The sequence below is a fragment of the Protopterus annectens genome, chromosome 1.part1, assembly GCF_019279795.1.
Source record: "Protopterus annectens isolate FY-2018-M chromosome 1.part1, PAN1.0, whole genome shotgun sequence".
In the NCBI taxonomy this organism is placed as follows: Eukaryota; Metazoa; Chordata; order Ceratodontiformes; family Protopteridae; genus Protopterus; species Protopterus annectens.
This window is the reverse complement of record NC_056726.1, coordinates 992,824,641-992,851,570: the sequence shown is the minus strand read 5'-3', so window position 1 is coordinate 992,851,570 and position 26,930 is coordinate 992,824,641. Positions and strand designations below refer to the sequence as shown.

The 26,930-nt window shown below is 41.0% G+C and overlaps 1 protein-coding gene and 1 long non-coding RNA gene across 3 annotated transcripts in view; one reads left to right on the top strand and one right to left on the bottom strand.

The window, feature by feature from the left end:
• Window positions 1-26,002, bottom strand: part of MBOAT7 (membrane bound O-acyltransferase domain containing 7) — a 303,330-nt gene extending 277,328 nt beyond the window's left edge. The window contains exons 1-2 of one of the 2 annotated variants that reach the window (XM_044079454.1): window positions 25,743-26,002; window positions 25,512-25,602 (exon numbers count right to left, since the gene is read on the bottom strand). In XM_044079454.1, the coding sequence (XP_043935389.1) occupies window positions 25,512-25,587 (76 nt within the window). In that variant the 5' untranslated portion in view covers window positions 25,588-25,602; window positions 25,743-26,002. Of the gene's footprint in view, window positions 1-25,511 lie in introns of both variants that reach the window. The other variant, XM_044079462.1, reaches the window with a different exon arrangement.
• The window catches only part of LOC122808511, a 100,256-nt gene continuing 89,318 nt past the window's right edge, over window positions 15,993-26,930 (top strand). Inside the window, exon 1 of the long non-coding RNA XR_006365801.1 lies at window positions 15,993-16,578. This is a non-coding gene — a long non-coding RNA (uncharacterized LOC122808511). The remainder of the gene's footprint in view (window positions 16,579-26,930) is intronic.

Genomic DNA, 26,930 nt, shown 5'->3' with positions numbered 1-26,930 from the left:
AGTGTTGTGTTGTGGTGGTCAACTGCATTTCTGCCTTGGAGGCATCTTCTGTTTGGGTAGATTTTTACTGACAGCCTCCAAGAAGGTGAGTGTGCATTTTGTGTTTTTATGTGAAGGCAGTGCTGGTGTGTGTCCTGGAGGGCTGTGTCTTCCATGTGGTGTGGTGCAAGTGTTGACTTTCTCCTCTTGACCAGCTATTCCGGACTTGGCTGGAAAGTCCGTGGCTTCCAATGTAGCTATACAAGTGCATCTCACGAGTCTGAGTGTTGGGAGATAAGAGTAGAGGGTTGTCAGTGTACTTGAGGCAGTTGCTATATTGTCTCAGGATGCCCAAGTTCACCAGGTTAATAGGAGAAAGCACAGAGAACTGACCTTTAGACATGCTACCCACACACACACACACACACACACACACACACACACACACACACACACACACACACACACAGTCATGGAACTATATGCTTTTCCTTATACAAAATTATTGTACATTATAATGAGAGTGCCGAGTATTTTTTCTCACAGAAGTGACATGAAATTTACAACTTGTTACAAGTAGTTTGCCTTGAATTATGCAAATTTCATATAGCGCTTCTAAATACTGATGATTCAAAAAAGAAGTTCATACACATGATCACACATCAACCTGAGATTTTAACTCAGGATTAAACTACAGGATTACATGGCTGTAGGATTACCAGAGAAAGAGTAAAGAAAGGTTTAGACATACTTAAAATATATTTTGCTAGGCTTACAGACATCATATGAACTTCATTAGTGACAGGATCATCAAATCAGAAAATTATTAGAGAGAGGATACATTTTAATCTTTAAGGGCAAGAGCATGTTTTTAAAGGTAAATATTTTTAAAGATAAAACTGATATTACATTTATCTGCAGTACAACTAAGAAATGTGTTCATGATTACTACTAAACAGTACATCAAAACGTTTCATTTATTCTGGGACATGCAATAAAAGAATACAAAATGTTGTTGTTTGTGTGCATCTAGCATTCCAGATGTCTTCACAATGAAGTTTATTTTTGAAGTTACATATTGGAAGTCCACTGAAATCAAAACTGATGTTAAGGAAGGAATATTCTTAAATACTGCTGACTCATGAGTTACATAGAGTGGATATAAAAAGTATGCACACCCCTGTTAAAATGTCAGGTTTTTGTGATATAAACAAATGAGACCACACTAAATCATTTCAAAACTTTTCCCACCTTTAATGTGGCCTATAACCTGTGCAATTCAATTGAAAAACAAACCTTTTAGGGGACAAAAATATAAAAAACTTACAATATGTTGGTTGCATAAGTGTGCACACCCTTAAACTAATACTTTAAACTTACAACATTCAGTCATCTTGGGTAGGAGTCTATCAGCATGGCAAATCTTGACTTGGCAATATTTGCCAACTCTTCCTTGCAAAAGTGCTGCAAATCTGTGAGATTGCAAGGGCATCTGTTGTGCACAGCCGTATTCAGGTCACACCACAGATTTTCTATTGGATTTAGGTCTGGGCTTTGGCTGGGCCATTCCAAAACTTAAATTTTCTTCTGGTGAAGCCATTCTTTTGTTGATATGAATGTATGCTTGGGATCATTGTCGTGTTTAAAGGTGAAATTCATCTTCAGCTTTCTAGCAGATGCCTGAAGGTTTTAAGCCAAAAGTGACTGGTATTTGCAACTGTTCATAATTCTCTCCACCGTGACTAAAGCCCCAGTTTCAGCAGAAGAAAAGCAACCCCAAAACATGATACTGCCACCACCATACTTCACCATGGGGATGGTGTTCTTTTGGTGATGCAAAGTGTTGTTTTTGTGCAAACTTACCTTTTGGAATTGTGGCCAAAAAGTTCAACCTTGGTCTCAGATCATAACACATTTTCCCACATGCTTTTGGGAGACTTTATGTATTGTTTTGCAAATTTTAGCCAGGCCTGGATGTTTTTCTGTGTAAGAAAAGGCTTCCGCCTTGTAACCCTACCCCACAGTCCAGACGTATGGAGAATGCAGGAGACTGTTGTCACATGTAGTACACAAACAGTACTTGCCAGAAATTCCTGCAGCTCTTTCAGTGTTGCTGCATATATCTCTTGGCAGCAGGGTTGCCAGATTTCCAGCCCCCCAGGTAGGGACAAAAAAAAAAAAAAAAAAAGAAGAAGGTCTCTCACAGCAAGTGAAGACAAAAAATGTCTTTAATGCGGAACACAGTAGCTCAGTAGCTCTGCACTAAACACGGAGCCTCTCGTGTTTAATGTATTGCAGTTCCGCATTAAACACAAGTAGCTCTGTGTTTAGCGATTTTTGATTGGCCCGTATACCTGGCATATGGGCCAATCAAAAAAAAAAACAAAGCGGAGGCTGGCCGGGATTTAAACCGACAGGGCGGGACTCTGGATCAGGCTGCTGATCTCGGGACAGTCCCGCCCAAATAGGGACGTCTGGCAACCCTGCTTGGCAGCCTCCCTGACTGTTTTTTTGTCTTGTCTTTTCATCAGTTTTGGAGGGATGTCCAGTTCTTTGCAACGTCACTGTTGTCCCATATTTTCTCCACTTTTTGAGGACTGCCTTCACTGTGTCCCATGGTATATCCAATGCTGTGGAAATGTTTTTGTACCCTTCTCTTGACTCATACCTTTCAACAATGAGATCCCTCTGATGCTTTGTAAGCTCTCTGCGAACCACAGCTTTTGCTGTAGCATGCAACTGACTAAATGTCAGGAAAATCAAACTAGGACAGCTGAACTTTATTTGGGGTTAATCAGAGTCTCTTTAATTGATGGCAGGTGTGTACCCAAGAAGACTGAATTTGTAATTTAATCAAAAGGTGCTTCAACAAAGTATTAGTTTATGGGTGTGCACACACAAAGTATTAGTTTAAGGGTGTGCACACTTATGCAACCAGTGTATTGTATTTTTAATTTTTTTATTTTTCCCCCAACAGATTTGTTTTTTTTTTCAATTGAATTGTACAGGTTATAGGTCACATTAAAGTGGGAAAAGTTTTGAAAAGATTTATTGTGGTCTCATTTTCTTATATCCCAAAAAACTGGCATTTTAACAGGGCCGTGTAAACTTTTTATACCCACTGTATATGGCAAAGCAACTTTTCCCCACACAAATAAATACAAAACACAAACCATATAACCACAAAGCTCCATATTAAAATGTGCAAAACTGTATGACCCTACCTAACAGCAAAGGGGAACAGCATAAAACTACTGCATCACAAAATAACCAGACCCACATCTACATAAGAAAACAAAAAAAACTGCTTTTATGTTAAACCAGATACACACCTATATATAAGCCTTCATAAAAAAATAAATAAATAAATATGCTTTTACGATAAACCAGACCCACATCTATACATAAACGTAACTATAAAAAACTGCTTTTACATGAGGGGCTTTACCACCCCCAACACTTACTTATATACAACTTCATGATGGGTCTATATCATGTGGTCAAAAGGTAATAATAGCGAACAACCACAACTTCAAAAACACTGGAACTCGAAGTTGTTATTGTGGGGTCGCATTACAGTGGAGATAGGGGTATTTGCCCTTTCCTCACTGTAGTGCGATCTTGGAGTTGGTATATATATTTAGTGGGGGAGTGGGGGGGGGCACAGTCCCTAGAGGAGTGGTTCCAGACAGAAACTTGTAGTCTATTGGCCATTTTGAGTCAATTCCTAGCTCTTTTCAGCCCCCTAGCTCTTTTCAGCCCCCTGTAATAAAGCCCGCTTTAGCACGCTTTTTCGCTTGTATTCAACTCAGCACAGCTCCTTGTGGTGTCCTGCAGAGTTCTACAAGCAGCAGAGAGCAAGAGAGTGACTTTTTCCTGATTTAAGTATTTTTTTCTGGCTTTTTGATTATTTACTGCTTAGCGACTGCATTTTCGCCTGTTTATACAGCTCTGCATTCTATTTAAACTGTTTTTGTGTTGATTAACTGTTTTGCACTTTTAAAAAGTTATTTGTTGCTTAATTTTACCTGTAGGCTAACACACTCAAGTGTGCTAGCCGCTTAAAAGCATTTATAGCATTTACTGTCTGTTTTTCCTCTGTTTTCTGCAAAAAAAAAAAAATCTTGTTTTCCCGCCTTACTGAACTAGAATAGTCCAGTCTTCAGAGTTTGCTGATCTCTGGGCTTTGGGCTTGGTTCCTGTGCTATTCCATATCCTTATTTGGATAAAGGGAAGCTTCTTTGTTCACCAGTGGGAGTGGGGAGCACTGAGCAGCCTATTTGTCCCTAGAGCAGTGGTTCCAGCCAGAAACTTGTAGTCTATTGGCCATTTTGGGTCAATTCCTAGCTCTTTTCAACCCCCTGCTATAAAGGCCGCTTTAGCGCGGAGTTACCCATAGAGCACCATCGGGCAGCGCCGGTTAAACAAGGTTAAAGTATTTCTGGCTCCGTAAAGCCTGCTCTTCAATTTTTCCCTTAGAACTTCTCTACTTGCAATCTAAACGGTCTATTCTCTATCTCAAAAGCTCAGCACTTGCTCCTAAAGCATTTTTATATAGGTAAAGTACTTGTATACTAAACAAAGTACTACATTAGCCTAGAATCCCCTTGAGTACCCATTTTCCTATAGGTCCCTTCTGACTCAGTTACACAGCAAACTTTTTCTAGCATGTCGAAGGGTCAGTTGCTAGCATCCTCTCCTGTTCAGCTGGTGAATCTGGGCATCTTGAGGCAATGTTACAATTGCCTCATGTACACAGACAACCCACTCCTTCTCCCACAAAACACAAATACATGTGAGAGATGCAACTATATAGCCAAACTGGAGGCTGAGCTCTCTCAACTCAGGACTGGCAAGACCAGACAGGAGGAGAAGGAAACCATGCACACCACAAACCCAGTTTCACATAGAACTATCACAACTGCAAAACAAACACATAAAACACACAAAGACATACTCAGAGGCACTGATCAAAAATCTACCAAAACTACAGAGGCCTCCAAAGCAGACACCCAAGCAACTGCCACCTCAAGACATAAGACATGCAACACATAGTTCTTAAAGTCAGTGTGCTAAACAGTCACAGCCCTTAAGGCCAAACACAATGCCAGACACACTTGTTATAGGTGACTCCATAGTCAGACACACTGACGTCCCACTCACCAGACTTAACAAGGAAAAGATCTCAGTAAGCTGCCTGTCAGGTGCTAGAATCCGCCACATAACACAAGCACTCAGGTCACTCCACAGCAAGTACAACTATGACTCAGTCATTGTCCATGCTGGTGTGAACGACCCGAGACGTACCTCCCTGGACTACATGAAAAGAGACATAAAGAAGCTCTCAGATTATGTAGCCCAGGCCGGTATGACCCTGACCCTGAGCAGTATCCTACCCTCACCAAGAATTATGCCACAATACAGAGACAAAATGATCAGCTTTAATAATTGGCTTAATTACTGGTGTCATTCTAAGGGGATCCAATGTCTGTCTGCCTGGGATGACATGCTTGACAAGCCACGCTGCTTCGCAAGGGACGGCTTGCACCTGTCACCCCTGGACTTCCGGATATTGGCAAAGGCTCTTGCCACCTCCATAGTGCCTTTTTTAGGCAAGGCTCAAATGATAAACCTACCGCCCTAGAAAACAAAATGGAGAAAAACTAAGGGTAATACTGCTCAATGCCAGAAGTCTAAACCTCAACATGCACCCTCAAGCCCTCCTCAGTATGGAGAACATTGATGTCTGTGCTGTGACTGAAACCTGGTTCAAGGCTCCTGGGAGCACCCCAGCACTATCAGGTTATACCTCATATTATGCATTCCTGCCCCAAAATCCGGACCGAACCACAAAAGGAGGGGGAGTATCCATATTCATAAAGGATACCCACACCTCCAGGTTAGTGGCAACGCACAAAGCATCGGAGACCATCCAGGTGCAATTAACCATAGGTAAAACTGCCCTACAGTTTGTAGCATGCTACAGACCACCTTCTCAAACTCAGGAAACCCACACAGCCTTCCTGAAGACACTGGAGAGTATGAATGTCTCTCCAAACACCATCATATTGGGTGACTTCAACTACCCAAACATAGACTGGGAACATTACTCAAGCCCCAACACCCTAGCCCAAAGGTTCCTGGAGTTCATAAACTCAAATGCTATGGAACAACTAGTCACCATTCCCTCAAGAGGAGAAAATATACTAGACCTGATCACAAACATGGGGACAAAATGCTACACACCGGAAGTATATCCCTCATTGGTGATATCAGACCATAAATTAATCTCATTGGAGATCCACATCCCGCCCCCACCCCCAGCAAAAAAGACCACAGTGAAGAACTTCTCAAAAGCAAACTTCACACTTCTTAAGACTGGAGTGGTATCCTTCAACGTCCCAGAGCCAGTGGAAACCACAACCCACGCTGCTGAAACCCTTACAAATGCCTTCTACGAGCACCTCCAGGAATGTATGGATCAAGCAATCCCTAATAAAATCAAGACCCTTTCCACCAAAGGCAGGCGCCCGGTCTGGTGGACCCCAGCCATAAACAAACTCTACAACAAGAGGAGAAAGCTACTACATGACAGAGCAAAATCCCTAAAAGGGAAGGCATCTCTGATCATTACTAACAAAAATCTACGATCACTCATAAAATCATCCAAGGCCAACTTTGAGAGAAAAATCGCTAATGACACAAGACAATCATAAGGCCTTCTTTAGCTATGTTAGAAACCTGGGTGGAAACTCCCAGATATGCTCAGAATTAGTCCAAAATGATAAAAAAATCACTGAACCCACAGACATTGCCAACATACTGGCAGACAGGTTCAGTGCAAATTCCTCCCCTCCCTCCCCCCAAAAGGAGAAATATCTATCCCACCAGAGTCTAGCCTCCCAAACATCTCAGATGCCCAGGTGAGAGCTGCTCTCTCTAAAGCAAAAAACACAACATCAATGGGACCGGACGGTGTCCCCAGCTGTGTGCTACACAAACTCAATGAGGAACTAAACCCACACATAAGGCTGCTGTTTAATCTTAGCCTTACTACAGGATACGTACCCAAAGAATGGCGTACGGCAACTGTGGTCCCACTCCACAAAGGCGGTGCTTCTACGGACCCTGGAAATTACCGCCCCATAAGCTTGACGAGCCTTGTCTGCAAAGCTATGGAGAGGATCATAATGGAACTCATAAATAAAGACATTGGGGACCTACAAACACTGGATCCTACCCAATTTGGCTTTGTCAAGGGCAGATCCTGCCTCTTGAACTTGGTCGACTTTTTCGAAACAGTCACCAAGGCCATTGATGAGGGTAAGGCACAGCCTACCTTGACCTAGCAAAAGCGTTCGACACAATACCCCACTCGGGCATCAAAGAAAAGCTCACCAGCTTAGATGTAAACCCATATGTCACAAGATGGGTTGCAAACTGGCTCAAGGACAGAACACACAGGGTTAGAGTTGCTGGTGCCATGTCAGACTCTAAGCCGGTCACGAGCGGTGTCCCACAGGGCTCAGTCCTGGGCCTCCTCTTGTTCGGCATTTATTTTTCTGAAGTGCAGGCAAACATAGGGGGATTGTGGCTGACAAAATTTGCAGATGACTGCAAACTGGGCACCATAATTGACACTCCATCAGACACAGACATCCTCCAGAGAGGTCTCATAGAAATGGATAACTGGTGCCAGAGCCATGGCCTTAAGCTAAATGCCAAAAAATGTATAGTCATACCCTTTGGGAAAAACAAGGTAACCCCTAATTACCACATAGGTGGTAATCCATTAAACATGGAAGAAGTTATCAGGGACCTGGGGACCCAAGTTGACAGTAACCTCTCTTTTGACACTCACATTGCCAAAGTGCCAAAAAGACCTTCTACATTGCCCACCTGATCATGAAGGGATTCACATCCAGATCAGGAGAGGTCATTGTACCCCTGTACTCTTCACTTATCAGACCAATGATTGAGTACAATGCCCCATTCGGAATGTACCTTTCCAGACACCTGCAGCAGTTGGAAAGACCCCAAAAGTTCCTCACCAAAAGGATAAAGGGGCTCAAACATATATCATACGATGCCTGACTGAAGAAACTCCAGCTCTATTCAGTCGCATACCGTCTGCTCAGAGGTGATCTGTGCCTGACATACAAGGCCATGTCCAACCCGGAATTAATGGACATGCTCCACCTCAAAAAATCCAAATCCACCAGAGCCACGAGAGCAAGAGACTTAAACCTCAACATGGATATAAATAGGACATGCTGGAGGGACAGATTCATCACCCAGAGACTCCCTACACTATGGAACAGAATCCCAGTCCATGTGAGGCAGAGCCCTTCACTGACTCTGTTCAAGAGAAATCTTGATGAGTGGATGGGAGATCGTAGGTTTACCCCGGGAATCATCTCTGTGTCACTGCTGGACAGAGGCACAGCAAACTAATGGGTATAGTATTCTCATCCTAAGGGGTGGTGAAAGCCACACACACTCTGGCTAGGCTTATAAATGCCCTAGGGCAGATAGCCTAGTATGAACCTATGAACCTATAATTGCAACTTCAAGTTCCGGTGTTTTCAAAGTTGTGGCCGTTCGCTATTATTAGCTTTTGACCATGTGATACAGACCCCTTCATGACTACAACCTCCATGGAAGGGTAAATCAGCCTTACACAGCACAATCCCCATATGCAAGTCAGTCATTTAAATATTCAACCAAAACTGTACCTTCATTTCATGGTAGTTTTCGCAAGTGCACACATGTTTTTTAAAATAGAGGAGGGTAAAATATGTTTTGATACAAGCTCAAAAACTTTTGTGTGGCTTGAGGGAGACTTATAGAGTGCCACAGTCTAGCTTCCAATAGTGTAAGGTTGTACATTTCAGAGGTATAAAACAGTAGCCCACCATAACAAAATACTGGTAGGATGCTGCTATTACCAAATCTGTTTAAATCCAATCTTCTGCTCTATGAATAATCTTTACACAGTTCAGTGAAGGATCCTGAATGATCAAAAATCCAGTCCTAAACTTACTGATCAGTGTAAATGTTTTGATGGAGGAGGCCTGCTTGCTGCCTAGTCTTTTCTTGTCCTTTGCGCTTCTGCTGTGGGACTTCTTTTTGCAATTTTTTTTTAGCCTTATTTGGTGCATACATCTTAGATAAATGTGCAACAGACTTTTTATTAAAAAAAATGTTCAAGGCATATTTAGACTACACCAAGGAGCCCAAACAAGGGCAAAACATGTCTGTAGTGGAGGTTGGTTTATTCACTTGAGTGCACTGAAGACTTGAGTGTCACTGCGTGTTCAAAATCAAAAGTCAATGGGGAAATCTGCACATCTCCAAAGATGTACTGGTAAAAGGAGATTTGTAAAAGTTTTGTAGACATTCTATTTTGCTAGTATCTCTACAGTTGTGTCATACATGAATCTGTTGTTCACAGGTGACTAGGCTAATGGCCCCAGGCGGGCCTTTACAAGTCTATACATGTTATACTTGTATTCCCTAAATGACCTTGGTTAGATGGTCGTTATTCGCAGAACTAGTCTATGATCAGCGGTGAATGCCCATATCCATGAGGGACATAGGTGCCACCCCTGGGGTGAATGTATGGCCTCCCATCCAATTGTCTAGGCTGTGCTTGAATAGGAACATTGAGGAGCTCTGCTTCACATGAACTGGAAGCTTATCCCACAGGAGCGGCAATCTCTGCGAGATGCATTTGTCTCTCCAGCATGTTTTGTTAATGTCACAGGCTAGGTTGAGATCCCTGGAGCGAGTGACTCCTGTCCCATTTGATTTGTGGATGTGCAGTATTTCCATTAGAGATGGATCAGAGACTGTTCTGTGGACCAGGCACAAGTCGCCTCTCAGCAGCTTGTAGGACAGACGGTACACTGGCAGAGCTTTCAGTCTTCCCATGTAGGTCATGTTTTGGAGGACCTGAATTATTTTGAGAAACCTCTGTGGTCTCTCCAGCTGCAGCAGTTGTCTGTGAGGTACATAAAAATGGGAGAATTGTACTCTATTAGTGGTCTGATGAGGGTCGAGTACAGAGGAGTTATAATATCCTGAGTCTTGGACATGATGCCCTTACTTATGAGATACAACGGAGAAGGCTTTCCTTACCACTGTGGACACATGGTGATCAAAGTTCAGATTGCTATCAATCTGTGTTCCCAAATCTCGCACCACTGGGTTTGAGCTTAGGGGGGGTGCTGTCAATATTGTAATTTGCAGGGACTTCCTCTTTGCCAAACGGAATAAGAATGCACTTTTTTGCAATGAGTTTTAGTCCATGGCTTTGGCACCAGTCATTTGTCTGTGTTAATCCCTTTTATAATGTATCTTCATCGTTGGGGGGGGACTCAATGATTGCATCCAGTTTGCAATCATCAGTGAACTTGGTAAGCCACAGACCATCCACTTTCACCTGGACTTCCACGAAATGGATTCCTAACAGCAGAGGGCCCATCACAGATCCTTGTGGCATGCCACTGGCAAATTGGTCTACTAGTAGAGGTGGAATCCCCAATTTTGACAGTATGCGTTCTGTCGGTGAGCCAGTTGGCTACCCATCTAGTGAGATCTGGGTCAATCCTCAGCTGGGAGAGTTACTCAATGATACCTGAGTGAGGGATTGTGTCAAAAGCCTTGGCTAAGTCAAGCTAGGCAGTATGTACTGTTATGCCTTCATCCAGGGCCTTAGTGACATTCTCAACGGAGCAAAACTGGGTCGGGTCAAGAGTTTGAAGGTTGCCAGTGTCCTTGTTGATAAGGTCCATGACTATTTTCTCCATGGCCTTGCAGACAAGGCTGGTTAGACTCATGGGACTATAGCTCCCAGGGTTGGCAGACTGATCTCCTTTGCGCAAGGGGATTACTGTTGCTGTCCTCCATTCTGCTGGAACAAAGCTGGTGCTCAGGCTGAAGTTAAAGACAGTGTCAAGTGGTTTCGCCAGGTCTTGTTTTAGATTGTTCAGTCAGCTTCCTGAGCAGTTATCTGGTCCCACAGAGGTTGTATTTTCTGCCTTGGCAAATGCAGATATGACCTGCTCTTTGGAGATACTAGGCAGAGGACTGGTGTCAGGTATGCATTGGGTTATGACTGGCGGGGACAAAAGGGTGAAGTTTGTGCTAAATCTGACAGCGAGTGGGTTGACAATTTTCTCAGGTTCAGTATGAAAGGTACTATCCACTATAAATTCGGCACATAGTTGCGTGTTCCCTTTTAGAGTTCAGGCATAAGTTCGGGTGTAAGGAGCAGCAGCATCACTGAGTGCAGCAGAAAGTCCTTGTGGGACATTTTTGCTCTTCTCCCACCATCAATGCATTGCCTGGGTAAGCCGACTGAACAAACTGTCACTTTTTAGGAGTAACCTGGGAAAACTGTATGGTTAAGTGACTTGTTCAGAGACACATTAGACAAATGAAGATGGAAAGAATCGAACCCTGTACCACGGGCAAAGGAAGTAGTTCATTAACAGCTCAGAGTTTTAATCCTCTAACCTAACTATCAGGCATTTTAAATTTGGAAAGAAACTTATTTCTCTTCAGAATAGCCCACTGTTTGATATAAGCAGCAGCAGCATTACTGAAGTCAGCAGAAGGTCCTTGTTTCCTGGCCTTTCAGGTTTATATAAATTTTTCTGAGGTACAACTTCAATGAGTCTTTGTAGCATTTCCACTGCAAACCACAGAATCTCTGTTCTTGAGCAAGATGGGAGCACATCTACCCGAATCAAAAGCAGGTTCTCTGTCTCTCCACATCTCTAGATGTGGAGAGTTGGCACACAAACACACACAGGGAGAAAACTGGGAGGTCAGATATCTCAACTGGAGACAAAGGGAAAGTACTCTCCACACTTTAAGTTGTTGGGCAGGGTTGCTTGTTGGTATGTGTCCACTGCAGTAGTGATGGATTGCCCAATGCAATCAACCCACTACATGCCCCACTCTTCATCAGCACACCGACCATGCACAGGAGGGTAGGGTATAAGAAGAAAGGCTCAAACTACTCTTGATGGCAGCCTCAATGCTGGACCCACCTGGTCGGCCTTTGCCCTGAGTTGGGAAAGAAATGTGCCCGTTAACTAACTGAGGTGTCTGTGTGTGTGTGTCTGTTGGCAGGGGGCAAATTATGACAAAAAAGTTAATATATCGCCTTTATTTTCCTGAGGTTGAAAGAGTCCTACACTTGCAAATGCATTTTGTCCAGCTTGGATGTCACCTGTTTTTGTTTTTTTATATAAACATTTAACACTTTAAAGTTTATATGTTGGGAGTCATCCATTTTTATAAAGAACAATACACCAAACATGACTATAATTTCAATAAACAAGACTACTGTACTTTTATATAACTTGCAAACCAGAGACAAATGCAACATACTGCTGCTAAAATTCCATTTAACTTGTGAGTCTGTCAGATCCTATTCTTACTGGGATATTATATCAATTTCTCCATTTATATTTCAAAAGGAAAGGGACTCTATACTGCTAGTAACAGCACATACAAATAGTTGATGTAACAAACTAACATAGTGAATTAATCAAAATGACCAAAATATGTACAAACAAAGCTATTTTTGGTTAAGGTAGTATTAATAAAGATAATTCATTAGTTATTCCATCATGACTTATTGACTCCAGGAGTCCATGGCACGTTTACTTATAACATTTTAAATACATTAGAGCAGTGATAAAGGACGGTATTCTAATACTTGAACAGGAAGCCTACACATGAAAAGCGTACTATTCTAAGACCGTTATAGAAATGATTTAGAACTTTGTAATGAGGTAATACCATCCCCAGAATCTACAATTTTATTTTATTTTTATTTTATTATTTGTTGACCGGGAAAGTCCGACTAGGTTCCACAGAGCCTGTTTTCAGCTGAGGCCAGGGGAGAAATGCTCCAGATGCAGGAAACCGGAGTACCCGGAGGAAACCCACGCGAACACAGGGAGAACATGCAAACTCCACACAGAAGGCACCCCAGCAGAGAATCGAACCGGAGAACCTCTTGCTGTGAGGCGACAACGTTAACCGCTGCACCACTGTGCCAATGTTGGAGTCTCTTTGTCATGGAGATGTCTAGTTGACAAATACATGGCTTCATTAGTATATCCCACTTGCCTGTGACTTGCCTGTGATTTCTGGAGAGTTCAACAACATATGTAGCTAATGAGCTTCAGATAAGGAGCAGCACCAGTGTAAATTCAAATTTGTTCACCCTCACTGGTATAATCTAATGGGACAACACTAGTTTAATTATTATTTTTTAATTTAACATTTGTTTCCTGGGAGAGCCCGACTTGGAATGAGACAATTTTCAGTGGAGGCCAGGGGAGAAATGCTCCAGATGAATGTCTTAGTACCACTACGGAATAATTTTAGCATGACAAAACTATGTCTGCAGGGAACATTACAAGAGGTTTCGAATTTAAGCATTTTATTCCAAGGATGTTCGTATACTTCACTGTGTAAATATATGGCTCCATCTATCCCAAATGACTCATCTATGTTGACACTGGGTTCATTAGAGTTCTTGTAGAAACTACTTGTACAGTATTTAGTTTTGACACTTAACTAATAAGAAATAGGAAGTGGTCATCGGCTACTGGCTATTATCTACTTCCTTTGTGTTGTGTACAAAGTGCTTTAATTCTACATATTGCTGCCAAGGAAGGTCTGGGCTATGTAATTATTCTTTTAAACACTGTAGACTTTGCAACTTATTTTCCTTATGATACTACAGGTCATAAACAAAACATATGCACTTTATTATCCAATAACTTCAGTCTATTTGTACTAAACCATTCTGTATTCTAGAGCCTTTTCCACGGCCAAACAATTTTTTTGTTGGTTTCTACAACATCGCTTCCATCTATCCATGTTTTCTAGCCCTTGGGGTCCCAAATTTTATTGGCTTCTTTCAACTTTTTCCATTATCTTCATGGACCACCGCCATCTGAAAGGGTAATCATATTGGTCTAGGGTGTATTCATATTCTAACATATTGCTATTTAGCTATAGTCTCTTGATACTGTTGTAGCCCCACTCACTGTTTTATAGGCAAGTACAGTTTTTGCCACTTTACTCAGAGACACGTGCCACCTCACAAAAGGTCTGATAAAAGTAATTGGAATTTGTTTATGTAGTGAAATTGGGAGACATGTCTTAGACAAAAAAATTTGGGGTAGAATTAACATTTTTATTATCTGCACTTCAGTTAGGAAGAAGTATCTGGCTCTCTTCCCATTATTTATTTTATTGACAATCTATTTGTGGAAAGGTTTTGCAATCTCCTAGTTTAAAAGTTAGCACTGAAGCACCAAATTCCATTTTATTTATTCCTGGAGCACTGCACTGGTGGCTTGGGAATGTGGAACGAGTCAAGTTTTTTGTTGCTGCTGTTCATTATTACAAAACCTGAAAGGTTTTCTAATTTTTGTTGAGATAATTACTGGATACCCGATGATCCACAACACACAGTCATCTGCAAAACAAGTGGTTGTAACTGCCTCTGGGACATTTATTCAAATCTTGTTGGGGATTTTTTGAAATATACGATTACTGTATCAATGTGATCAATACAGGGAGAGAGAGAACAAGCTTGGCTCATACCTTTGTGAACAATAACCGTTTTAGATATACTGCCGTTTACAGTTACTAGTGTTGTTGTGTAATTATATAAAAAATTTACATCTATGCATGGATTATTGTATTAAGTTCATGAACTCTAGAGCAGACCACAGACTTGCACTGTAGAGACAAAACGCTTTCTCGAAGGCTATAAAGATTGCAGCACTATTAACATTTTTCATCATACATCTCTTTGTACATTGTACGATATTCTCATCAGGTCAGGGCTCACTGTTCTATTTTTGATGAACCTTATTGGATCTGGGAGATGAGATTAGGCAAAACATTAATCATTCTGTTTGCTGGCACTTTAGCATAAATTTTTAGTTCTAGCTGCAGCAATGACATGGATCTGTAGTTACACTGGAAAATTTGTTTGGTTGGTTTCAAGAACATTAGAACTTTTGCTGTCTTTACATCTGAAGGGGAAATTGGTTTCTCCTCAAAGTCTTTATAGAATGCTTTCAAATAAAGTACAAGTTCACTTTTAAATTCCTTAAAAAAAGATCTGTCAGGCCCAGTGGCTTTCCTGGAAGTCAGATATTCAATAGCTATAGATAGTTATTTGGCTAAGGGTTTTAGTCAACTTTTCCCTGTCAACCTATTTCTTTTAGAGTCAGATCGGATAATAAAATACTAATATTGTATTTTGTAGGGTATTGACATTAACAGCTTGTCCTTGATATTATTTTACCTATTTATTTTTTTATAGCATTTGTAGTGATCTCATTTGTTTTCATCCATTAGTCTCAAAATAGAGGTCCCTTACTTTTTCTTGAATTTTATTTGCTATGAATTTTTGTGATATGATTCAAAACAGTGTAAGAAACTTCTCTGTGTGGAAGATTTTCAGTCCATATATCTCTAGTTAATCACTGTATATACAAGCCTTGCTTGGATTACTTTCAAATACTTAGCAATTCTGTACATTTCAAATTATATATTTTTTATTATTTTTCTGACTTAAGACGAGTTTAAGTTAGTTACATCTACTAGTATTGTCTGATCTGATTAATATACAGTGATTAACTAGAGATATATGGACTGAAAATCTTCCACACAGAGAAGTTTCGTACACGGTTTTGTTTTTGAACCCACTACACTTGTTTAGTGGGTTGTTTGAGACTTCGGGGATACCACAGGGATTACTTTTTTTTTTGTGATAGGATTCCTTTCATCCAGTAATATGTTCTACACCTTTCACATTTTTCAGTAGTTTTCTGACATTGTAGATTTCTTCCTTTCATCCAGTAATATGTTCTACACCTTTCACATTTTTCAGTAGTTTTCTGACATTGTAGATTTCTGATATTTTTTTCTTTTGTTTGTTAATCTGGGTTAATAGACTATTGTCTTCACATTTACTTTTTTGTATAGGACATCTAGCTATGCAATTACTTTTCTGAGCTGTTAATACTGACTTGTCTCCCTTAAGTTCTTTTTTATTAAAGTTTTTCAACAATTCTATTATTTTCTGTTTTAAAAATCCCCTATCAGTATGCATGGAATATAATGCAGTTTCTCCACTACTGTACTATCTTGTCTAAGTTTTCCCTTGTACTCCGCTGTCAATAAATAATGGATCCACTTTCCAGGACAGGGGAATGTGTGGCTCTGAGGAGTTTTGGAAAGAGGAAAATATGGCACTGTGGTCAAGGCAAACCTCAAGTTTTATATCCACTAAACACTTAATCCTTGACCAAATCATTAAATATTAACCAAATATCAATACTGCTAGCAATTAGCTGTGAACAAACTGAACAGCATGAAATCTTTAAGTGTATTAATATTCTAACTATGAAATTATTTTTAATCTATCTTATTTTTTTGCAGGTACACAAGTGTGAAATGCATTGTGTTTGCGCTACAGCAATTTGTCTGGCACTTACTGCAGATGAGCAAGGCTATGAGATGTTAATGAGTCGTTTCCCCAAGTACAAGGTTTGATTTCCTCAGCCTTCATTTTTTTTGTTGGTATACTGATCAAGTCACTTCACCAGGCTGCTCCTGAAAAGGGACTCATTTTATTTTATAGGTTTTTGTTTACTGGGAAAGTCCGACTAGGCATAGGACCCATTTTCAGTGAAGACCCGAGGAGAAAGGCTCCAAAGTACAAACAGCAGCAGACACTACAACACTAACATTTGAAAGACAATAATATACAATAGTCCTTACAACATTTTTCAAAGAGGGAGAACAACATTTTTCAAAGAGGGAGAACAGCCTTTCAAATTTGAAAAAGTACACAGACAGCGGTGGGGGTGCTGCGGTAGTGTTGTCACCTCACAGTAAGACGTTGTCCTGTTCGATTCTCAGCTAGAGTGTCTTCTGTGTGGAGACATGCATGAATGGGCGTACCTTCGTTGAAGGTTGTGTGTCAGGGCTGGCAACTCGACACGTAAAAATCTGCTGCCAATCATTAGCGGACCGGAGTTCCGCTGTGGCGACCCCTAACCGGGAAAAGCCGAAAGACACAACAACAACACAGACAGCCATACTGTTGCTACTTTCAAAAGAAAGCAATATGTCTTACAAGAGGTATTGCAGTGAGAAAGACACAGTTGAGAAATAGATGACAAGGGTAGTAGAGGGTAAAACAGTATAAAAAACATGGGGGGAGTGGGTCGCAGTAAAGCTAAGAGGTGAATATGAAATGAGCACAGCTGTGATGAGGTTGAAGAGGAATGATGTGTTAATCTGGTGCAGCACATTTGCAAAGCCAGGAGTTTAATAAGTGAGACTGTAGCTGTAGTTTAAAATGACTTTAGCAAGTAGTCCTATCTTACTGTTACAGGGATAGAGTTCCCAAGTTTTTGCCATTTGATGGGAAGACAGGCAGCAGCCTGCCTGCATTAGATTTTGGTAAGCAAGAAGGTCTTTGAACAGTGCAGGCTTCTGGATGGTTTATATGGCAGTATAAGGTTGGCTAGAAATGGATAGTCATTTGGTTTGTTTAATAGACAGTGGAGAATATGAGAGTTGGTGAGGTCCAAACAAAGACTAGACTGGAGGGTTTTTCTGTGAGCATAGCGTGGGAGACGGTGTCAAAACCTCTACACGGAAGCTGGCTGCAAATTTTGCAACCTTGTAGCACTACTCAAATTTGTTTGGTTGAGTTAGTTGAATGTTTGTCAGTATTGGTGTTGAGCACAGGACAGAAGGTAGTGGCAATATGACATCTTGCAGTGTTAAATAGTGTTTTGCCCTACAGAGAGACAGCTTAGTTTTTGTGTGTGTGTGTGTGTGTTTTTTCACTTTATGTTGAATGTGGAAGTCAAACTTTAGGTCTTAGTGGTTTGATTTATATGAGAACTTCTACTTTGGTATTGTTGAACAGAGACAGCTTAGTTTGTGTGTGTGTGTTTTTTTTCACTTTATGTTGAATGTGGAAGTCAAACTTTAGGTCTTAGTGGTTTGATTTATATGAGAACTTCTACTTTGGTATTGTTGAAAGGGGTAATAGTAAAGGATACTTTACTGTAAGGTGCTTGGAATTTAACAGAATCAGTTTTGTTTTGCTACAACAACAACAAAGTTTTGTTTTGCTAGGGTTTAGAAATATCTGGGAGGTACTTGGCTAGTTTTCTATAGATGTAAAGGATTCCTGGGTCAGTTTTTGAGGGAATCAATGTTGTTTGCTGAGCTGAAGATGGTAGAATAAAACACCACAGGTACAGTAGAGTAAAAAAAAAAGCTAAATAACAAGTAACTGAACAGAAAATGGCAATTTTCAACTAGAAACCTTAGGAGCTATATGCAGGCCTTCTAAATTTAGATAAAGAGATGTGCATGTTTCATATCCTAGGTTACCAAACAAGAAGTATAACAAGGGTCAAAATACTGGACTTCTTTTTCTTTACAAAACTGCTGAGCTTTGCTAGGCCTATGCTGTTTGTTTCACATGTACTGAAAGAAGGATTAAATAAATCCTATGCTCATTTCCAAAGCAGGTACAAGCTGAACAGTCGCACAGCAGGAAAGTTGTTGATTCATGTGAACAACTGTCTACAGGTAGCCTTATGGGGTACCTGGAACTAGTTTCTACACTGGGGGAGTGAGGTACAAAACTGCCATTTGTGCCCATTTTACTCTGTCTATAAGATAAGTGGCTATCCAAGAATAGCAGGAACCTTTCATGCAAGAGTACAAGATGCAGAACACAGTGGTAATGGATGACTACTGACTGTCACATGGAAACGAGAAAATTGTCTTTCTTGAGACATTTGCAAAGACTGCTGCTACTGTTACTTATGGTACAATTTTGTTTTATACTGCAGCTCTCTAGTCTACATTTTACAGAAAGGCCAAGATTTATAAGGGTTCACTTCTGACACATTTGGGAAATAAGGAGTTAAGCAGAGTGTTTTAGTGTTTTATGTTTTCCACAATCTTGCTCTTTTCCTCTGTTTAATCAAATGGGTTTTGTCCAGTGGAGACTCCAGCAATTCTCTGCTAACATTTTCTGGGAAAGTCAGTGCCCTTCCACCAGCCTAATCTGTGAAAACTGTAGCTGAATCAGTTCGCATCCAAAGGGTAGTAATGACTTTTAATGCATTTTGAGCCAGCTTTATCAGTTTCCCTTTCAAATAGCTTTCTAGACACCTTGGACTGCATTATGCATTTGGTTAATGTTTTTTCACCCTGGTACAGTACCATATGGGTCACACAGTTACAGGCTTGATGGATTAAGCAGCAGATGTAGAAATTTTCTGCCCAAACCTGTCCAGGGATCTACTCTCGTTGTCATTACAGTGTGTGCTCAGGCTTTTTTTTTTCCAAATGTCCACTTAAGAGCAGATACGTCTATAACATTAAGGTCAGTTATTGGGTACTTATTTGAAAATGTGGTTGTCCCTGAATCCTGTAAAATCAACTGGTATTTTTGGGGCAGGTGGAAGGAAATCAGACTGCAAATAATGCTTTGAGAAAATCAAAACAACCAACAGCAGGTGGGAGTGCTGGAGCTCAGGGCACTGGCAGTTTCAACAAATTTGACAAATTCAGTCTTAAGGTAAGACAACAGATTAACAAGCCACTTAAATATTCTTCCATAAGGTTTACTATACCATCAAAAGCAGCCTGTCCTGGGGGGGCAAGAAAGCATGTGTTATCATCCTCAAAATCTAGATCAAGGACATTTGTCTGATTTTAATATGTTTTTGACATTTTCATCTAAACTAGAGGAGTTTGCATGTTCTTCCTTTTGTGCACTTTCTCCACATACTCCAGATTCCTCCCATTTCCCAGAAACACACTGGTTGATGGCCACACTAAACTGTACACATACATACATTGTACTTTCCTCTGCTGTTATGGCCCTGGTTGAGGAGGGTATGAGGACCACTTCACTTATCCAGTTAAATAAATAAATAACAAAAATAGTGGAGTAGAAGCTCTTACATTCCTCCTCCTCTACAGAAGCTAGGTGGAAGGTTTGGATATCCCTCAGCACCACACGCCCCAGAGAAACCTCAACCTCCTTGCCACAGTCAACAGAATGTGCTGGAGGGACAGGTTCATAACCCAGAGACTGCTCATGCTATGGAACAGACTTCCCATACATGTCAAATATAGCACCTCACTGGCCCTCTTCAAGAGAAATCTTGATGAGTGGATGGGAAATAGAAAATTCACCCTGGGGATCACTCCAGTGGCTCTACTCAGAGGCACTGGGAACCAAGGTCGGGTGGCACAATGCCAGGGTAATCTATGGGCTAGGCTTGTAAAGGCTCCAGGGCCATTAGCCTAGTACACACCTATGAACCTAAGCAATGAACATACCAAATACTGCTCAGGCAGTCTAAAACATTCCTGTGAAAAACCTATTACAGTCAGAAGCAGAAACCTTCAGAGACCCCTGGATGCTTTCCATTTAGTACTTGGACACTGGATGCCTGCTCATTACAATAAAGAAAACTGGCACTGACTGGGCATATGCCTCCTCCAATCATCATGCTCATTCCCTGGATGTTTACAAAATACTGGCAGGAAATTCAAAAAGTGGAGAAGTCAAAAATGAGATTACCTGACGACTGGCCTAAACAGATACCAGTCAAGAAATAGGACAAATCGTTTCATAATCATAGGTTCTTTGCCTTTAGGAAGTACTCTGACCATCAGGTTTACGAGTGCAGTAGTAACAGCAATGACTACTTACCCCTCTGTACCTCCAGGATGCATTGCATAGACACGACACTATCCTATGTAGCAGGGGAACTAGTCTGTACACAACAGTCAGAAGACTGTTACCCTGCTCAGCATGTCAGTCATGCGGATTGGCAATACTAATGTAACTACAGAAATACTGCATAAACGTCATACTGACTAAACAGCAATGTCTCTAGTACAGTGCTTAAATGTCTAAATGCAGAGTGACAAGGCGTTTTTCTGTCTCCCACCATGAAATTCCCCATGATGAGCCTCTCCAGTGACATACAGGGGCAATGCCCTGAAAGTAACCCAGACCAGCTCAACAGGAGTAGTGTGGGCACTTGATGAAGCAGGCAGAGGATTACATCAGAATTCCCATCCTGGGAGGGACAGTGGCTCTGGCCAGCCGTTCCAGCAGCTGTAGGAAGACAAACCTTGTTTCAGAAAGGGGCACATCCAAGCCAGTGATGGTAGCCTCTGCCTCCATAACTGCATGAATACATGCACAGGTTGTGGGGCACAGGCAGTACAAACAACCACACTTACAACAAGGGGAGTTGAGGACATTTGACGTGTCCTCAATTTTCAGGATGTTGACGAGGATGCAAACTCCCTGATGTCTGCCAGGATTATGGCCCCTACAGATGGCTCTGACCCAGGGAATCTGAGACTCCCCCTACCTCTGGGGACCAAATGGGCTTGAGTTTAGAAATGGAAGGCTTAAAAGTCAAAGCAGTAGGGAGAAAAAACATACAGAAAAAGAAAAACTTTCCCTAAGATGCCAGTCACATGTATCATACTCAGTGATGAAACTTTGCATAATTAGCAACAAATAATGGTCAAGGCTTCCTTTGCATGGCATCCGAAACTAGCACAAATCAGTGTCAGTTTCCTCTTCATCCTCCCTTGCCAGCTGTTATTCACTGGTAATTAAGTGCCATTAAGAAAGCCAGCTCCTGTTATGATACCATCACAACCTACTGCTGACAAATGGAAAAAAAACATCAAAAGGCATTACAGACCCTAATAAGTTTAAGGGATGGCTGACTGTTTGACCTTGGTGGTATACATAATAACCTGGAGAATCAAGTTAGGTCCATTTACTATCAGATAAGGTAAACAATTTATTTACTATACATACTGTAGCAGCGAGGGAAGTTTCTGAGTGCAAGGAATACATTACCTCATCAACAGCAAATGTTCCATCTTTACTTCTGGTTCCTTTTGTCATATGATCGTCTGAAGTGGCTCAAAGTAAATACTAAACATGATGGTTAAGAGTGGAACACCTGTCTCTTAAAGGTAGGGAGGCTGTCAGTTAAAAAAAAAAAAAAGAAGCATACCACACACCTTCCTTGTGAGAACAGGTAGTGGCATAACTGGTTCAAATAATGCTGCAATGAGTAAATACAATGGACAGAACAGGCATGAGAAGTCCCCACAGAACTTCAATGGGGAACAGAGATTTGTCTTTAAAAAGGGATTAAAACTGCTGAGTGACCTCCTCTGAACAGGCCTGCAAGGAAGGGTGAAAAGGTCCCAAATTAAAATAGACAAACAAAGGATGCACTGGGTTTTACTGTTGGGCATGACAACATCAAAGAGGACTGCATAACTAGTAGAACTCTAAAACTTGGGTTTGATGTAATGTTTATAAGGAGTGGTCTAGGACTTCAAGATCTGCCTCACAGATTTCGTACAGTTTTAATTAACACACAGGAGTTGAGGATGACACCGTGAGGTAGGAACAATTATTGGTGTTGTCAAACTTTTGCCAAGTGTCATTTTCAAGACAGAACACACTAATCAAAGTTTCAACTTCAAAAAACACAGGAGAAACTATTTTTTGAAAGGAGGCATATCCCCGTTCACTTCCCATGTATCACATTCCCCTCCTTACTAGCACATATTAATGCCATGGTTACAGAACCATAGAGAAAAGACAAAACCAAATAGAAAAGGAATCAATGCCTGTGTACAAACTGCACCAACAGGGATTTCCTATAACAAAAACATCATAGAAATCAACACTGGGGATTTGAACCCCAAGTTTGAATCTCCTCTACATTATACACTTGATGAAGTGCACCGTAGTGAGGTACAATCACCTGATCCCCAAATGCAAAAGCTGACACTTGAGGGGGATTAGGAAAGACCCATTTGACCTTTACAGTTCACTACCTACATCCCTCCCTAACCCCCCCTTATCACTTAGCTTTGAAGTCTTTACCATAGGAACCCTTTTTTCCTTTTGTTTTCAAATGCCATTAGGGCCTCATTTCTATACACTAACACTAACAATGCATCGGTTACAAAAAAGGTCTTTCAAATGGCCAGTTTTATAAACACTAACAGCATTTCTCATCTGAATCCTGAACTCCTTTTTGAGTGGCGATATTATCACCTCTTCCATGTGTCGGCCTTGGCGGTGAACGTGGGAGTTCCCATTCTACAAGGGAACACAATAATGACAATGAATCCTTACCAACAGTTCCACTTATCAAATGCACCATTTGTGAAGCATTGATGGTGATTAAGCAAATCGATCAGAAAGCAGAATCATTACTTGCTGCAACTTGCAAAATGGAGATCACACAAGAAGGATCTCCAATGCAGCAGCAACTGCTGCCCTTTCTTCACATTTTTGATATTTTTAAGTTAATACAGGAGAGGAGGTGTACCCTCCCACATGGCAGGGGGAGAGGGGTAAGACTGAACTTTTTTTCTTGTAAACATGTTTTTTTTGGTTTGTGTGTGTGTGTGTGTGTGTGTGTGTGTGTGTGTGTGTGTGTGTGTGTGTGTGTGTGTGTGTGTGTGTGTGATTTAAACAAACAATGCATGCAGCTATTCACTAAGGAAGGATTTTGCTGCATATGGCCATTTTTGTGGCTGGATGAGTACTGGGGCTTTCACTGTATATGGTCACTTGATAAGGGTGAATCAATGTGGATTATCTAAGTAAGGTGTCAAGAAAAAACTCAAAATAATAATGGGAGCATTTCTTCTGAGACAAAAAAATATTTTTTGTTCTGGTATTATGCAACATGGAGAACATTTTATTTTGAAAGAGACAGTCAAACAAGGCTACCGGTTTTAATAGCGGGTGATCCTGATTGTAATTCCAAGTAAGTGCGAGCCCTTCAATTATAAAAAGCCCTTCAATTATAAAAAAAGCCTGAAAATACAGCAGAACAGCTAATGTAACTTAGACATCGCTGTTTTCCTTTAAAGTTGTTTTTTGCAGGGGCTAGTCCCCCCACATTCTCCCAAACTGATATACAACAACTCTTGAGATCGCCACATCTCAGACAAAAGAAAATGTTTCATGAAATGGCAATCTCAAAAGTCTACATTTTCAGCCATTAAGTCTCGCTATTCCAGGACCCACACAAACGTCTCAGAATATTAAATTGTTACCAACAATGGGTGTTGCTGGGATCACTCAAGTTTCTGTTTTGAGGTTTAACAACAGTTTCATTAACATGGATCAAATTCCCTCCCAGAAAGCAGTGGCATACATTTTGTTTTAATGTAGTCAGTAATTTGTTCCAAATGTCCTTGTCTGGTGGAGCAGGTAATAATGTGGCACACACAGGAAGCTCCATGTACTCATTACATCCCTTTCTGCTAACTCTGCCTCTTTAAGCCATCTTTCTGACTGGATCTGCTACTCTCCCCAGCCACCTCCAGTCCCAGGAATGAGTTCTACACAGAATTTTACCATGAAGCACCATTTTATCCCGTCACATTTTATTACTCGTTCTCCAGCTGCTCATCATCATTCCTTCTGACCTTAGTGTACCTCCACTGATGGATACAAGTGGCCCTTCCTCTCCTCACTCAACACGGCTTTTGGCTCGATATCTTTCCTCATGACAAGAGTTCCTACAACTACTCAGTGCTTGTATTCACTTCTTTATCAAGACGGACATCTAAAAACAAGTACCTCTTTCTAAGGGTGCTTCACGAGTAACATATCAAGTGACTTCCTCACAGTTGCAACTAGCAGGTAAACTGAGAATGAGGAAGGAAATCAACTGGCTATCAGTTTAGCACAGGCTCTTAAATTTAAGAACTGCTAACAAGTTTAATTTTGTAGCCCTGGGTTTGACTGGCTCAGGATTCTAAGTGCATATATTTAATTTGAAACCAGTAATGTTACTAAACAGTAATCTCAGATCACTTCTGGAACAAAGTACTTCTACCAAAGATCTTGTTAACAGCTCAAAGTCAGTTGGCAGGCTTTGTTTAACAAACATTCTAAAAAGCCAACCTACCCAAAGCCATTCAAGAGCAACATAAATCAAAAGTACATAACCACTCTAGACTGGTTTAATTTAAAAAGCAGTAACTGGAGAGAAATACGATAACTGTCTGTATCATCCCCCAAAGATATAACCGGATAGTAAAAGCTAAAATTTAGATTTACACTAAAACAAACCTGTAGTTACTTAGAAGTACTCTCAAATCCAGGACACTCACCCCAAAAACCCTTTACAAGGGAATCACATTTTACATATACCTGCATGAAGAGACTCAAGTTACCACCTTAGTACATTTACAACTAGGTATACACATGCAATCAGATGTATGTCATTTACACGCACTTACATACATGTACATACAACATACTAAACTGAGGCACTGCTATTACTAGACATAGCACAAGCAAGTACGTGTACCAACATCACAAGTTTTCAACAAATGCAACCAAGATCTCCTACCTGTACGTTTAAAGAAAAATCCAATTAGGATGGAGGAAAACAGTACCGCCAAGTATATCAACTCGTCCAGAGACATTTTGGTGCCAACTTCCTGCAATAAAGAAATGTCACTTATTTGTTTGGTTGTTAATGGGGGTAAAACAGTGATCCAAGTGGACCTAGTTCAGCCTGGGAAGAAATGATAAGTAATAATTACATCAGTCAATGTAACAAGAAAAACATCAACCGTACCGAATTTCTCGGTCATTACCGGTTCTGAGGTTCAAAAAATGGGGTGCCACGATTCCCGAGTGGCACCCCTTAATTTCCGATTTTCCCGGCCCATGTCATCGCGTGGCGAGGCGTGCGCAATGACATCAGTGATGTCAGCCCTGTGAACAGCCTGTCGGAAATAGCTCCACTGTACGCAGTGTGTGTGCTGCGTGCGAGCAATTTCAAATCAATGGCTGTTCTTTTTGCAACCCGACTGACCTTATATTTAAGTTGCAGCCATGCATATGAGCAGAGTCGGGAGATTTTTTGCAAGGAGGATCCAGGCAGTAGTAGCATAGACAGTGTGTGAGCCGGAGAATGGATCCAAGTACTACTGTGTATGGAATATCAGCATTTTTTCTGTGACTGTCCTTTTTTTCAGCTGCAAGGACCAGGTACTGTGTGTTTGCGTGTGTGTATGCATGTGGTAGTCTCAGCATAAAGATGCCTGCATTTTACTATTAATTTCAAGCTGCAGCACAACCTGAAATAGGATAACCTTGGCAGGCCTGTAACAGAAAAGTGAACGGCAGCAATAATATCAAGTTTAACAACACAATGTCTATTACTATGTGTGTGTGTGTTTTTTTTTATTTAGTTTTTTAAGACCTAGTTCAGTATTAGAGTGACTAAAAAAAAAACAAAAAACTAAGCTTGGTCATACGACTCGTGTCTTTTGGAATGCTAATCTCTGTATCGTTCCAATTTTAGTATATTCCCAGGCAGTGTTTCATCTTGTCAGTAGGAAGCATGTGCATAGAATATAAAAAAAGATTTTTTTCAAGCAATGCATACAAGATGCTTCTGAGGAGAAACATTGAGAGGATCCATGCAGTCATAGTAGCCGGGTCCTAGTCGCCCTGCAGTCGCCCTGCAGTCCCGCAGTCGGGCAGTCGGGGTCCGCTTCTGCTGATGTCGTGACTCACCCACGACATCATCTCTGTTGGTTCGGGTAAAAAAGCAGCCGACGCCATTTTTTTCAGTCTTTCTTCTTGCGGCGTCCGCGAATTTTGAAGCATGGCAAACCGTGTGAGGCTTTGAGCATGGAGTATATACCCCAGTTTACACCTATGAAAATATAGTACTTGTTTTTATAACTTCAGTGGTTACTGATGCTGAGCTGTGTATGAAACACTTATTTCTTTGCAGCGTAAGGAAAGCTATGTT